The 15,474-nt window shown below is 39.8% G+C and overlaps 1 protein-coding gene across 5 annotated transcripts in view; it reads left to right on the top strand.

The window, feature by feature from the left end:
* SYNRG (synergin gamma) overlaps positions 1 to 15,474 on the top strand; it is an 89,715-nt gene that overhangs the window by 59,860 nt on the left and 14,381 nt on the right. For 3 of the 5 annotated variants that reach the window (XM_008066958.2, XM_008066957.2, XM_008066961.2), the window contains 5 exons: positions 5,014 to 5,607; positions 7,044 to 7,207; positions 8,486 to 8,539; positions 9,716 to 9,812; positions 11,676 to 11,824. In XM_008066958.2, coding sequence (XP_008065149.1) covers positions 5,014 to 5,607; positions 7,044 to 7,207; positions 8,486 to 8,539; positions 9,716 to 9,812; positions 11,676 to 11,824 — 1,058 coding nt within the window. The remainder of the gene's footprint in view (positions 1 to 5,013; positions 5,608 to 7,043; positions 7,208 to 8,485; positions 8,540 to 9,715; positions 9,813 to 11,675; positions 11,825 to 15,474) is intronic. The other 2 variants (XM_021717051.1, XM_021717050.1) reach the window with 1 other exon arrangement.

Here is a 15,474-nt window from a genome sequence, read left to right as displayed (position 1 = left end):
TGATAAGTTGTTTTAGAAAATGTGAGAGGGTCATATGGAAACTAGATGGTTTCCTGGGTGCTGCTGTCTACCTTGCATGGCCAAAGACCTCAACAGCAACTGCCATCCTCTGTGCTCATTTGTGGTCTTTGTTTGTTTGGTTTTTTTTGAGTTGGAGTCTCACTCTGTTGTACAGACTGGAGTACAGTGGCACAGTTATGGCTCACTGTGGCCTCAGCCTCCTGGGCTCAGGAAATCCTTCCACCCAGCCACCTGAGTAGTTAGGACGAAATGCATGTGCCACCACAACTGGCTTATTTTTTGCTTTTTTTTTTTTTTTTTTACAGAGATGAGGTCTCACTATGTTGCCTGCCAAGGATGGTCTTGAGCTCCTGGGCTCAAGCAATCCTCTTGTCTTGGCCTCCCAAAGTGCCAGGATTATAGGTGTAAGCCACCACACTTGGCCATTTGCTGTCTTTTTTATGAGATTTTTGTTGATGACCACGGGCAGTCCCACTGTGTATCCTGACACCATTCCGTGACCTTCTACCCTCCTCTAATTTAAAATACCTACAGGATTGTCAGTTTTCTTTTTTGAACTTAAAACACTGACGCAGAAATCTGAAGGTGCTTGCAGAGAGCATGGATGTAACTCAAAGCATAGTTATGTGAGTCAGTACAAATGAAGAATGGGAAGATTTCACACAGATTAGAAAACACTGGAAGGTAATTAATTATACAGCAGCATTTTATAGCCTGTCACACTAATACTGTGATCACTTTCCGTTCTCTTCGGCAACACCTACGAGGGTTGACACATAGGACACGGTTAGACCAGGTTTTATATAGTTGATAGAGAATATGAATATGACTGATCCTCATAGAGAGATTGAAGATAGAATAGGGCCTAAGTACAGAGAAACATACAAATGTACAAATATTTGATGGTTTGCCTTGGTAAATTAAGTCTGGAGTAAATCAGTATTAGAAATTACGAGATATTTCTTCCTTAGTCCAATGTTTTTATTGCCGTATAAAATGAGAATAGTGGGATTTGCACATAGTATCTCCTTTTTTCCTTCTCTAAACTCCTCCAAAAGCTAGTAACTCTTCATCCCCTGGGCATATGCTTACAGCTTTAGAAAACATCCATGAGAGTGGGTATGGCCGTCTGTGTCCTGGAGTGGCAGCTCACATTCTTTGTTCCAAGAAATGCCTTGTTTTCATGTACAGCATCTATTCAAAAGGGATTTGAATAGAGGTTATGAAAGAGACTGATAGGGTTATTTGCCAGCATAAGCAAGAAATCTATGTCTTGATTTGAGATCCATGATGGAAAGCAGATTGTAGAGTTTATCCTTTGGCCTTTGTAACAGGGCATTCCTGGTTGCAAACAAATACATCTATTAAAGTACACAATTTGGCATATTATCTGTGTATGATTGCAGCTCAGCCCAGCACAGCCTAGGAGTTCTCCAGTAGAACTGGAAATACAGTAGTGATTCTTTGTTCATTTTATCACATGCATTTTCCATTTTCTTTTTCCTTTTCTCTTGCAATTTTCAGAATTCAGCTATCAAATTGAAAATCCATCTACAGTAACGTCAGTGATTACAAAATAAAATGTGGGTTATTCCACATCATTTTTCCAAGCCAGGCTTCTATCACTTATGTTATGGGTCTTACATAATCTTTAATATTTTAAAGACCATTATCCAATAATACATATAACAGGTCTGCCTGGAAAATATAGAACTGTTGACATGGGAAATGAGGAATTTTCTTACTTTAACCTACTGTCAATGAACTGAGGCAGCACATTTTTCTTAGAAGATGGTTTACAAATATTCACCATGTCAGAAAATAGTACCCTGTATTTAGAATGTTTCTAAATACTAAGGTTTAGAGATACAGTGCTCTGTCTCACATTCCTCATGTACTGTCAGTTTTAGTACTTATGTGTACAAATGAATTACACTCTAGTAAATTAGTATAGTAGCCAATAAATAAGCAAAAGTAAACTTAAAACTCAACATTGAGGCTTGATTTTAGCAAATCGTATTTACTCCTCATTTTTTTTTAAAGTCTAAAATATTTCACTTAAGTCTTTGATTTGGCCATTTCAGTGACTTGCTCCAAAAGGCTAAATGTTATATGCCTATCATTTTTAATAAAAATATGATTTACTGAAGATGTTTATAGTTTTTAAAATGTTTAAAAGCTCTTCAGCTAAGGTAATCCCTTATTACTTGTAATGCCTTTTACGTGATTTATATTAGTCATTCTAGTTTTTTTTAAAAAATGTTTTTTTTCTTGTTGCATAATTGCACAAAAGGATCTTTTTTATTACCATAGCAACTTAGTTGCATTGTTTGAACTGGAGCTGTCTTTTATTAAATGTATCATTGGTCTCTAGGAAAATTGCCACCCTTTTAATAGATGAGATTCTGGGAGTAATTCCTAATATAGTATCTCAAAAGAGCTTTCTGGTAGGGTCTATAAATAAAAATATCTATCTTGTGAAACATTCTTCTGAACGTACCCCTTGAAGATTGGTTTTATGTTTAACTGCATCTGCCTCCTGATTGAATTTCACCTCATTTCATTCTGGGTACCTCTTTCTCCCTCTAAATAATGGGGGAAGAAACACTACAGGAAGAGACTAAGAAAGCATTTTATCTAAAGATTTGTTTCATTCATTCTAAATTATAAATTTTTCACCTGAATCTGTTTTTTTCCTTCTGTTAATAAACCACATTAGAAGGGTAGGGTACCATTTGCACTACAGAATTTAAAAATATATCATCATTCTGTAAAAGCAGTTTACTTTTTGCTGACAGCCTTTTTGTACATTTTTATTATTAATTCGGTACCCCTTTCCTAACAGTGCTCAAAGAGAGAACGATCTGGGATATTTGGGGATATAGCATTTACAGAGCTGTGGAAGTATCAGGAGCCCCTTACTCCTCATCAATTATGCAGCATTGCTGTGAAAGAAAGAAAAATGACCCAGTGTTGGTCTGCCTATTGACCTAGTTCTGAAAATTTGGGTCACAAAACTTTGTAATAGTTTCCTTGTAAATCATGTATGTGTTGTCAGAGGGAGGGTCTTGCGTTTGTCCTTCTTGCCTCATACATAGTGATGAAACTGAAACAACGTGTATTAGCCAGAACGAATGGGCAGTGCTGCTGCAGAGGGCATTGCTTCACACCAGCCTCATTCAGTCTCAGCCGGTTTTGCTTTTTGAAAAAGAGCAAGGAACTTTTCCCCTAATAACACCACTAAAATGCTGAGTCGACTTTTCATTTTTACCTTGAAATAATTGCATTGTTGACCCTAAAGCAGCAACTAAATGTCAAGTTGAGACTGGTGGCAACTATGCTGGGCAAACCCTGGCTATTCTCTGTTGCTCACCAGGCAAGAGCTGGCCTTTTACATACATCATCACAATTGATCGTCATAACACAGCCCTTCTAAGTACATAATCTCATTTTACAGATGAGCAAACTGAGGTTCAGAAATTTTTTTTTTTAAGTTGGAGTGTCAGTCTGTCACCCAGACTGGAGTGCAGTGGCCGCTCCCGGCCACCACAGCCTCGACCTGCTGGGCTTCGGCGATCCTTCCGCCTCAGCCTTCCAAGTAGCCGGAATTACAGGCATGTGCTACCACGCCCAGCTGATTTTTTGATTTATTGTAGAGATGAAGTCTTGCTGCCCAGGCGGGTCTCGAACCCGCGGGCTCAGGCAATCCACTCACCTCAGCATCCCAAAGGCGTGGGATTACAGGCTGAGCCACCGAGCCCGGCTGAGGTTCAGAATATTAAATAATTTGCCTAGTGTCACACAAGTAATAGGTGACAGAGTTGAGCTCAGTTCTGTCTAAATAAAAACACCTACATTCTTTTTACTGTTTTATGCCACTTCTTAAATTATTTAAACATATTAAGAATGTTTTGTAAAATGAGTCTTCTGCCCCAGCATTTTTCTTTTTCCTCTCGCCTTTTTTTTTTTTTTTTAATGGGGAGTGGACGCATGGTTGAAGGAGAAAGAGAAGTCAACAGGACCCAGATCTTTGATTCTTTTTTTTTTTTGAGTTGGAGTCTCACTCTGTCGCCCAGACTGGAGTGCAGTGACCGCTCCCGGCCACTACAGCCTCGACCTGCTGGGCTCCGGCGATCCTTCCGCCTCAGCCTTCCAAGTAGCTGGAACTACAGGTGCACGCTACTATGCCCGGCTAATTTTTAATTTTATTGTAGAGATGAAGTCTTGCCAAGTTGCCCGGGCGAGTCTCGAACCTGCAGGCTCAGGTAATCCACTCACCTCAGCCTCCCAAAGTGTGGGATTACAGGCTGAGCCACTGAGCCCGGCTTGATTCTATTTTGTAAGGAATAAAGTAGATTAGATTGATTTTTCTTTCCTCATACTCCATCACAGCAATATGACATCCAAATTGACCAAAATAACAACTAGGTAAGTAATTGCTTGATTAAAATCTCATATTAGGCCTTGCCTGATTCCTAATAATTGATGAAAAGTTAGGTGACATTATTTTCACTTTAGTTTTGAGATACTGTCAATCTTTAATTAATTTGTCATGTATGCTTTTCATTTGACCACATTTTAAAGGAACATTTTCCAACAAAGTTAAAATAAAAGGATAAATGTTTTAGGCAAGGAATATCAGTATATTTGAAAGTTTATGAGGGAATAGACAAGTTAATGAATGACCCTAATCTTATATTAAACAGTATATACATTGGCAGAGGAACATCCTGTCTTTTTAAAGTAATTTTTATATTCGAAGAAGATGGTTCTTGGTTAACTAAATAAATATAAATGCCAACTCAAGGTAATGTGGGTTTTTAAAGATCAGGTTTTATAGCCCAACTTTTAATTTTGGTATAAACTCTAAATTTAGTTGAATTCAACATAACATAAAACTAATCAAACATGCTAGGCATTTTACTTCTACAGAGTTTAGAACATTTTACCTAAATCACTGCCTCTAATTGTGGGGTCTTATTTCCCTTTCAGATATAGAGGACTTAAAATATGCTGCTTTTGGAAGCTACAGTAGCAATTTTGCAGTGAGCACACTTACAAGCTATGACTGGTCAGACAGGGATGATGCATCTCAGGGCAGAAAACTTTCTCCATTTGTCCTCTCAGCAGGAAGTGGATCCCCCTCAGCCCCCTCAATTCTTCAAAAGAAAGAGACTTCATTTGGCAGTTCTGAAAACCTCACCGTGACGTCTCTGTCTAAGGTAACGACCTTTGCAAGTGAAGACGCTCTCCCAGAGACTACCTTCCCAGCTTTTGCCAGTTTCAAAGAAATGATTCCTCAAACTAGTAAGCAAAAGGAATACGAAAGCAGGGACTGTAAAGATTTCACAACACAGGACCTACCTACAGCTGAACGGAGCCAAGAGGCCACATGTCCAAGCCCAGCCTCCAGCAGTGCCTCTCATGAAACCCCCAAAGAATGTTCCGATGACTTTGGAGAGTTTCAAAGTGAAAAGCCCAAAATCAGCAAGTTTGACTTTTTAGTAGCCAATTCACAAAGCAAAATGAAGTCCAGTGAAGAAATGATCAAAAGTGAGCTGGCAACCTTTGACCTTTCTGTTCAAGGTGAGTAGCTTTTAAGGTAGATTTTACTATCAGAGTTTTTTCCAATGAGATGTTAGATGTTCTTTCTTAAGAATAAAATGTTAGCTGGTTGTGGTGGCTCACACCTGTAATCCCGGCACTTTGGGAGGTGGAGGTGAGAGGATTGCCTGAGCCCAAATGGTTCGAGACCAGCCTGGGCAACTTGACAAGATCCCATCTCTACAATAAATCAAAAAATTAGCTGAGCGAGGTGGCACATACCTGTAGTTCCAGCTACTTGGAAGGCTGAGGCAGAAGGATCACCTAAGCCCAGCAGGTCAAGACTGTGGTGGCTGTTTGCGTGCCACTGCACTCCAGCCTGGGTGACAGAGTGAGACTATGACTCAAAAACAAACAAAAAGAAACAAACAAAACAAAAGAATAAAATTTTGATTCTTGGTTTAGCAGAAAATAGATTTTCTAATCTTTGAAATCAGGGTCAGTTACAGATAGCTATAATAAAGACTCCCTGAAGCTGAGCTAAAGTCACATCAGTATCTCTCAGATAACTGCTTTTTGGGCTACAAGCAAGCATAGCATGCGATTATTGTTCATTAGCTTTTTGGTTAGAAGTGTGCTATGTTAAAAGAACCAGAGAAATGGATTTGATCCACTTGTAGGCACATTAACTCTGCTCTTGTTCCCTGGGCACAGTACAGTTTCTTAATCCAGAGACTACAATGTGGTAGCTTTGAATCTGCATCAAGCCTGTGGATCTGTTTTGATTGACCCACATAGAAGTTCTTTAAAAATGTGAAGTAATTGCCAATATTGAAAAATTAGGAGATTTTGCAATCTGAATTTCTAGCTGTTCTTGAAAAGTCATAATATCTGGCAATACTAGGCCTGTATGCCCATGTCTTGACAATCCACTGGAGGAGAAGCGCCCCCAATAGATGGGGTATGCTCTCTCTTTTGCTGCAGTTTCTACCACTTCTATCTCCAAGTGACCTACCTCTGTCATTTACTTTACTCGCCTTGTCTCTGAAGACAGTTGAGTTTGCCTCTACGTTTTGGTCCACCTGGACAGGAGGGATCATTGATTTCAGTTGGATTGGAAGGGTGTGTAGGGGTTCAGCTGCAAATAACAATGACAGGAAAGCAGTACAACTGGTATGCACTGGTGTTTTGAGAGGCAATTTTGTGCCCTAGAATCCAGTGGATCTGCACTGAGAGTTATGGAAGAATTATGATAGTTCTGAGAAAAGTAGTGGAGGAAACGAAAGGCAGGGAAACCAAGCAATATAGAACAGTTGAAAGGCTTCAACATGTAACTTCCCAGACAGAATGAATGAGGATTGTGTTTCTGAGTGCCTTGTGACATAAACATCTGAAGAAGGTCGTGTTGGTAAGAAAGATCCCCTGCTTGCACTAAGCTGAGTGATCAGAACCTTTGACTATACCGTCACTTCTCCCAGGATCACACAAGAGGAGTTTAAGCCTCGGTGATAAAGAAATAAGTCGTTCTTCTCCTTCTCCGGCTTTGGAGCAGCCCTTCAGAGATCGTTCCAACACGCTGAGTGAAAAACCTGCTCTGCCTGTCATCCGTGACAAATACAAAGATCTGACAGGAGAGGTGGAGGTGAGCAGGATAGCTTTCTAGGGAGGAGCCTGGGGGGCAGGTAAAAAACCAACTGGGCCCTGAGGGCCTCAAGAAAAAATGCTTTCAGCTTTCACATGGGGAGCTGGGAGGCAGAAAGATACAAGACACCAGATATAAAATATGTAGCTAAAGTGAGAGAATGTAACATTAGCCCTGGTTGAAAATATTTCCCAGATGTGGCATCCACTGAAAGTAGTCAGTGATTCAAACTATTCACAGGACTTCGCAAGGAGGGAAATGTTTGTGTATTGTTTTTGAGCACTTAGAGTTTATCATCCTTTAGTTTTTTCTGAGTCAGGATCTCACTCTGTCACCCAGGCTGCTGTGCAGTGGGCTCAAGTGATCCTCTTGCCTTAGCCTCCCAAATAGCTGGGACTACAGGCACGTGCTACTATGCCTAGATAATTTTATCTTTTTTTGAATCAGGGTCTCACTCTGCCACCCAGGTCATTGTGCAGTGGTACGATCACAGCTCACCACAGCCTTGACCTCCTGGGCTCAAGTGATCCTCCTATCTCAGCTTCCAAGTAACTGGGACTATCGGCACACGCCACCACACCTGGTCGATTTTTTTTTTAGTTATAGAGTTTTTAAGTTTTTTTTTTTAGTTTTTATAGTTTTTTTTAGCTTTTGCTGTGTTGCCTAGGCTGGTCTTGGACTCTTGGGTTCAAGCAGTCCTCCCACTTCGGCCTCCCAATGTGCTGGGATTACAGGCCTTAGCCGCCACACCCAGCTATCATCTTAATGAATTTTAAAACCTCAAAATAGAGGAGAGAGGGAGAATATTCTAAATCTTCAGATTATTTCTGTTTGCTGCATCTTGGTCCCATGCTTTCTTCCTCCTGTAGCCAACACACCTAACTCTCCTCCTTCCCCATTCCTTGTTGTACATGTACATATGTGCATGTACTCACACACAGCATTTAACTGTGGAGTGGAAAGCCAAAGGCTTGATGTTGGTTTTTGTACTAGATACCTCCATGGTGAGAACCTTTCAAGAAAGGCTTACACTGTTGCTGATGGAAACAAATGAAGCAAAATTTACAGAGGAAAACTGCTAGAAAACATTTCCCTCAGATTCACAGGTCATGTCCTCAGAAGTTACACATTTTAGTAGTTTAAAATCACTATTGGTGGGTTCCAAAGGATAGAATGATTTTAAGAAAAAGGAAAGTTTTTCTCTTTGAGTTGGCAGAAGTCCTAAGTAGAGGATTCCAGGCTTGCATATTTAACCTATTTCTTTTATAAAATCTACAGGAAAATGAGCGATATGCTTATGAATGGCAGAGGTGCCTGGGGAGTGCCCTGGATGTGAGTATGTCACTTTTGTGTTTACACACAAGCAAGTACTCACTTGTGGCATTTTGCTTTCTTATTGGTTTATCTGAATGGACAGAGGCAAACTTCAGGAGAGCCTTACTTCGATGGCCTTGTGCAAAGTGAAACTCCATCTTACATCTTTAGTGAGACTTCTTACACATTTATTTATAATAGCAAGCACTGGCTTATTTATCAGTTAGTCCCCTATCTGTCACTGTGTTTAAAAATTTTTTAAATGAGCCAGGCACAGTAGCTGTAGCCTGTAATCCCAACACTTTGGGAGGTAGAGGTGAGAGGATTACCTGAAACTCAGGGGTTCAAGACCAGCCTAAGCAACATAGCAAGACCTCATCTCTATGATAAATAAAAAATTATTGTGACCAGCCTGGACAACATGGTGAGAGACCTTGTGCTTATAATAAATTAAAAAATTAGCCAGGCGTGGTAGCACGCACCTGTAGTTCCAGCTACTTGGAAGGCTGAGGTGGCAGGATTGCCGGAGCTTAGCAGGTCGACGCTGGGATGGCCGTGAGTGTGCCATGCACTCCAGCCTGGGCAACGGAGTGAGATTCCAACTCACACACACACAAAAGTTAGCTGGGCATGGTGGCGCATATCTGTGGTTCCAGCTACTTGGAAGGCTGAGGTGGAAGGATCACCTGAGCCCAGTAGGTCAAGGCTGCAGTGGCTGTGAGTGTGCCACTGCACTCCAGCCTGGGCAACAGAATGAGACTCCAACTCAAAAAAACAAAGTGATATCATTAACTCTGCCTAAATCAAAATAATATTTATTAATTTAAAAGATGTGGAGTACAATTCAGGATTAGGTATATAAGTAGTGATCATACAGTTAAAGTTTGGGCCTCCCTTTGGTCCCCACTTTGCCTGGTTTGAGATCAGGTACCCTTATTGATGTTGTGTCCCCCACCCCCAAATAATATTTAAACTAAAGAACCTCTATCTTGTCTCTCCCAAAGAAATGGAGAATTGTTGCTTCAAAGTTAAAATTAAATTCACAGATTGGTTTCAGAACAGTCATATACACGTATCAGTCAGTCATGCTCTTTTATACCTTCTGGCTTTTTGGTTGGGTTTTCTACTAATAGTAAAATGATTTTCAGTGACTTTTCTTGGTTATGTAAGGTGATGTGATTTCATTTCTTGTAGGTTATTAAGAAGGCAAATGATACCTTAAATGGAATCAGTAGTAGTTCTATTTGTACAGAAGTAATTCAGTCAGCTCAAGGCATGGAATATTTATTAGGTATGTTCTTTTATATTACTATTAAAAATCATGGCACTTTACATTATTTTCCAGTTTTTCCTTATGTTAATTATTTTAAGCTCACTCTCTCATGGTATATATAACTTCACTAAGTAGCATCTGCATTTGTGAGTAAGACACTTAAACCCAGGCCTTGTTATATACATAATGGCAACAGTGTAAAAATTATATCTGTGTTACTGGTTGATCAAAGAGTCTGAACTAGTAATTCATTCAAATGAAATCATTTTGTCTCCAATCAATGCCTTACCATACTCTGGACTCTTCCTCTCCATCCCTTGATGACATCAGAGATTCCTTAACATCCTGGCCACCTGCAGCTATTAAACCTCCCAATCCAACCGAAACCAACTCAGTGTTCCTCTCCTCCCCAAGTTCAGCTGTGGCCTGTGGCCAGAGACACATGCACTGTATCCTAATCTTTTTCAGATCTTTACTCAAATGTCAGCTTCTAAGCGAGGTCTTCTGTAGCATCCCTTTCTCCAAACGGTATTTCCTCTCCTCCTCCCAGCACTTTCTGTCTCCATCTTTGCTGAATTTTCTCCTTCTTTGCTGAATTTTCTCCTTAGCCCTATCACCTTCAGTATCTTACATATTTTGTTGATTGCTCTTCTTTTTACTGTTTCTCTCCACTATAATGAACTTGCAAGAAAGCAAGGATTTTCGTCTGTTTGTTAAACACCTAAATAGTGCCTGACACATACTGGGCACACACAAGTGTTTGCTGGAGGAATGGAGAGTGAAGGGATGTAGCCTCTGCCCTCCTCCTCCCTCTTCATTCCGAGTCCTCTTTTCCTGCTCACAATTCTGCAGTATAAACAGATGTCCACCAGGAAAGGGGGTGCCTGTCTTTTCCTCTAGTTTCCTAATTTCTACTAAAGATTCTCTTAGAAGCCCTAATTTCTACTAAAGATTCTCTTAGAAGCCCTCTCTCTTGGCTTAGGTTGGGCAATAATTCCTGCTCTTCCCTAGGGAAGGAGGAGGAAAAGCCATAGTGCTGTGCAGAAGGCTGGCAATTAACTACTCTGAAGATCCCCTGGAATTCCTTCACTATTCACGTAGAAAGGCTAGGGTCACGTGCTTGGTGACTGTCACATTGCAGGGGTTGGGGATGTGTCTGGTGATTGTCCTTAGAATATGGAGTTACTTGGCACCTTTCCCTTGCTTGAAAAGTTCAACTACAGTTTAGAGACCACAGGAAAAGAGCTGCTCGCATCCAGTTAAGTGTATAAAAGACTTTATACACTTAAAACTATGAAGCCAAAGAGTTTGTCAATCCTTGGAATTCAGAGGAGTGAGGTATTTCTTAATTACTTTGTGATATTAACATTTAGATTCTTTTAAACTTTTACCATTCCCATATTCAGCCAGTTTAATTGTGATTTCCCAGATTTAAACAGATGGACTCATAAATAAATCTTTAAAAAAGAAGCTGATAACTTGCATGTTACCTGTCATTTTCTCCAGACACTGTTCTAAGTCTTTTACAGTACTAACCCATTTAATCCTCTTAACCATTCTTTGAGGAGGTACTGTTATTATTCCAACTTTACAGATAAGGAAACTGAAGAACAGATTATGTGACTCGCCCAAGGTTACCTAGCTAAAGAGGCAGAACTGGGATTTGAACCCAGGCAGTGTAACTTTAGAGTTTGTGCTCTTGCTAGTCAGCTGTTGTACAGCATTGGAAGGTGAGTTGGTCCCAGAGAATAGTAAGTTCACCTCTATCCAGATATATCCCTTAATTCCAGCTGAGATAGCAGTAAGCAGTCATGTTGCCCTGCCTTGCTCATCTCCCTCTATGCTTCTAGTACCTAACTTTCTGTTCTCATACCCCGTCAGGTGTTGTTGAAGTGTACAGGGTAACCAAGCGTGTGGAGCTGGGGATAAAAGCCACTGCAGTGTGCAGTGAGAAACTCCAGCAGTTGCTGAAGGACATCGATAAAGTTTGGAATAACCTGATTGGCTTCATGTCGCTCGCCACACTCACAGTAAGCCCATGAGACAATTCAACAGTTGCTTTTCTTTCCACATACCTCAGCTGTAAAGCAAGGTGTATATTTCTGTAATGGCACTTACTGGACACTGAAGGTACCTACTGAGGTACATTATGTTAAAGGAGGGGAATAGCAGGTGTGCAGCTGGTTGAATCGGGCTAAGTGGGCTTCTAGATGTCTCCAAGGCCCATTGTATCTAATTAAAATAAGAGCATGGGAAAACATGCTTTTTTTTTTGAGTCGGGGTCTCACTCTGTCACCCAGGTTATAGTGCACTGGCATGATCACAGCACATTATAGACTTGAACTACTGGGCTCAAGTGATCCTCCCGCCTCAGCCTCCCAAAGTGCTGGGATTATAGGTGTGTACCACTGTACTCAGCCTACATCTTTCTTCATTCACATACATATGTGAAAGTTTTGCAAAGCATTGGTTTGAGTTCCTTTGCACTTCTAGTTACTCATATCCCCATTGTGTCCTTTCAAAACGCTATAAGCCTGAGACCTAATTTTTTTTTTTTGAGTTGGAGTCTCACTCTGTCACCCACTCCTGGCAGGTCTGCTCCCGGCCACCGCAGCCTCTACCTGCTGGGCTCCGGCGATCCTTCCGCCTCAGCCTTCCAAGTAGTTGGAACTACAGGTGCGCGCTACCACGCCTGGCTAATTTTTGATTTATTGTAGAGATGAGGTCTCGCCAAGTTGCCCAGGCAAGTCTCAATCCCGCGGGAGACCTAATTTTTTTTAGGTCTTTGGATTATTTTCATTTTTTTTCTGTTATGAGTAGTTCTGCTCTGAATAAACAAATGACTGTTTTTCCTTTCGGGGATATACTTCCTCAAAGTGCCCTTAAGAGGTCAGTGTGTGTTTGCATGTGTGCATGCATGCATATGTGGCTACTGCTGAATTTATTAGATAGCTTTCCAGATAGTTATGACTAGTTGACAGTGCTACCAACAATGTATAAGTGCATGTGTGTATTTCTCTACATTATGTTCTAGTGTTTTTTGTCAATTTCTTAATTTAACAAGCACACAGTGGTTCCCTAAATGTTTTTTTGCATTTCTTTAATTTCATGAGATGCTTTGCAGTGTTCCTAATAATAATTTACTATTTCTATTTCTTTTGTGTATAAACTGATTTGATTCTTTGACCATTTGACCATTCATTCCTTGGAATATGGCTACTAACCTTACGTATTTCATATTTGTAATAGATTTATATACATATATATAGGCTCATAAACTTTTATCAGTTCTTTTTCCTCCTCTATTACTGTCCTTTTTTTACATTTCATTGGGCAAAACTATTTTATTTTTATACCTTCATTCCTTTTCAGTATGTCTCAGATGATAGTCTTTATTTCACAATAGTCAGAAGTTTATCTTCCTTCCACAGCTGGAAAAATATGCTATTCTTTTTTTTTTTTTTTTTTTTTTTTTTTACATTTAACTATGTGATCCATCTGAACGGAATTGCAACTGTACAGTAGGAAGCAATTCTTATGCTCTGCACTGATAGCCGGGTGGCTACCCAGCTATCCCAACAGGTCTTAGCAAATCCTCTCACCATTGTTATATTGCTCTGGCTTGTAATATTAAATTCTTAAAGAGTTTAAATAATTTCCACAATCTCTCTCTTGTTGCTTTGAATTATTCCTCAATTTCTGGCCTAATCATACAGTTTGGATAATTATTTTAAAAAAAAATACTGTTCTGGCCAATGCAGTAAGAAATGGAGTATAAATATTTTAAAAAGAGATAAAATTATGTTTACTTGGTCACATGAAATTTTTTTAAAAATCTAAATTCAAGAGGCTAAATATATTGAGTTAGGAAGAAGTCATTCCTAAATATTAATAGTAACTAGAACATATAATTAAATTAGAAATCTTATTTTTTATCTATTAAATCATTCAAGCTGTTATCTTGCCATTTCCTCCCAGAATGCTGGGATTATAGGTGTGAGCCACTGCACCCAGCCCCTTTATTTTTTTATTAGTGTTCTAACACAGTGTTTGGTGAGACTTTCTTTTTGTTTTATACAATTTTGAACCTTCCAATTTTTAAAAACTAGGTACCATGTATTTTTTTGTACTTTGTAATCTTAATAACTGTTTTGAATTTTTTAAATAAACGGATAAGGAAAATGAAACAAAAAGAAGATGAGAGTAGGGAAGATAAGATGCAGCGAGGGATGAAGTTAAGTGTATGAAAATGTGTGCCTTTAAAGTTGTTGCTAGCCAGGCGTGATGCGTGCCTATAGTTGTAGCTACTCAGGAGCCTGAAGTGGAAGGATTGCTTGAACCCTGGAAGTTCAGGCTGTAGTGAGCTATGATCATGCCACTGCACTCTAGTCTGGGTGAAAGAGTGAGACCCTGTCTTTAGGAGAAAAAAAATATTTTAAGGTGTTTGCACTTATGAGTGGTGGGCTATACCACTGACTTTACACTTTCTAGAAATTAATGTAAAGATAACATAAGTTCATGACTCACTGTGTTCAAAACATTAAAAGCTCAGTACTCAGGAGAAGCATAAGTATTCCTGGTACTAATAGCAGAAAGAAATTTCCTTTGTGGGGCCTCATAAAGAGGAAACTAATGGACCCAACATTATCTTTAAAAAAAATATATGTCCTTTTAGTAAATAAAGCAATAGGTTTCAATGAGTAGTTTTTATTCTGTCCCTCAGTAGAGACCAAGTGGCATTGCTGCAGAGGACAATTTAGTGGAAGTAATTCTAGGTGTTGAAAAAGTAAATTAAATGGTAAACTAGGAAAAAATGTGGCAGTGCCTACTGAGGGTGGGCTTATGTCTTAGCTCTGTAAAAGCAGCATACAAATCATGAGAAATATACCAACATGCCAGTAACATGAGCAAAAACATGACGTCATTCATAAAAGAGGAGGTACAGTTAATTAGTAAATAATAGTTCAAACTAAAGCAAGTTTTCATTTTTTACCTACTAACGAAGTGCAGTATTTGGTTGGTTGGTTGGCTGGTTGGTTGGTTTGAATCCCAGTAGTGCTGATGTGGTAAAATGTGGACTGTGGCACAGGGTGGAATCACCCTACTATGCTTCCTTCCCCTCAACTGTGAACAGAGACCAAGGCTACTTCTGGTTCATCTTTTCTTCGTGATCTGAGCACAGTGCCAGGGACTGCATAAGAATTCAGTAACAGCTGAGTGAATGAAAGGATGTAAATGTTTAGAGTGGTTGACTCAGTAATTCTACTTCTGAGAGAGAACATCCTAAGGCAACAACTCTAAATACAAATTCACCAAAAGAAGCGATTTAAGTACACAAGGTTGTTCCTTATAAAAGTGGAAAATCAGAAACAAACTAAAAGTCCATATCTCTAGGATCAGTAAATTATGGTAACTTCACACTGGTACATTATGCAGCCATTGTGTACAGGAGCACCGAGTTTGAATAGCACAGAACTGTTACAAGGGCTGCAAGAAAAGCTGCCAGGATGGTCATAGGGTATGTTTGGGTGATGAAACTCTGGGGTTTTTTTGGGTTTTTTTTGAGTTGGAGTCTCACTCTGTCGCTGAGACTGGAGTGCAGTGGCCGCTCCTGGTCACCGCAGCCTCCACCTGCTGGGCTCTGGCGATCCTTCCGTCTCAGCCTTCCAAGTAGCTGGAA

Source organism: Carlito syrichta, unplaced genomic scaffold (assembly GCF_000164805.1).
Source record: "Carlito syrichta isolate Samal-C Ts95f unplaced genomic scaffold, Tarsius_syrichta-2.0.1 Scaffold309200, whole genome shotgun sequence".
Taxonomy (NCBI): Eukaryota; Metazoa; Chordata; class Mammalia; order Primates; family Tarsiidae; genus Carlito; species Carlito syrichta.
The sequence above is the reverse complement of the archived record's forward strand: the minus strand, read 5'-3'. Positions and strand labels throughout refer to the sequence as shown.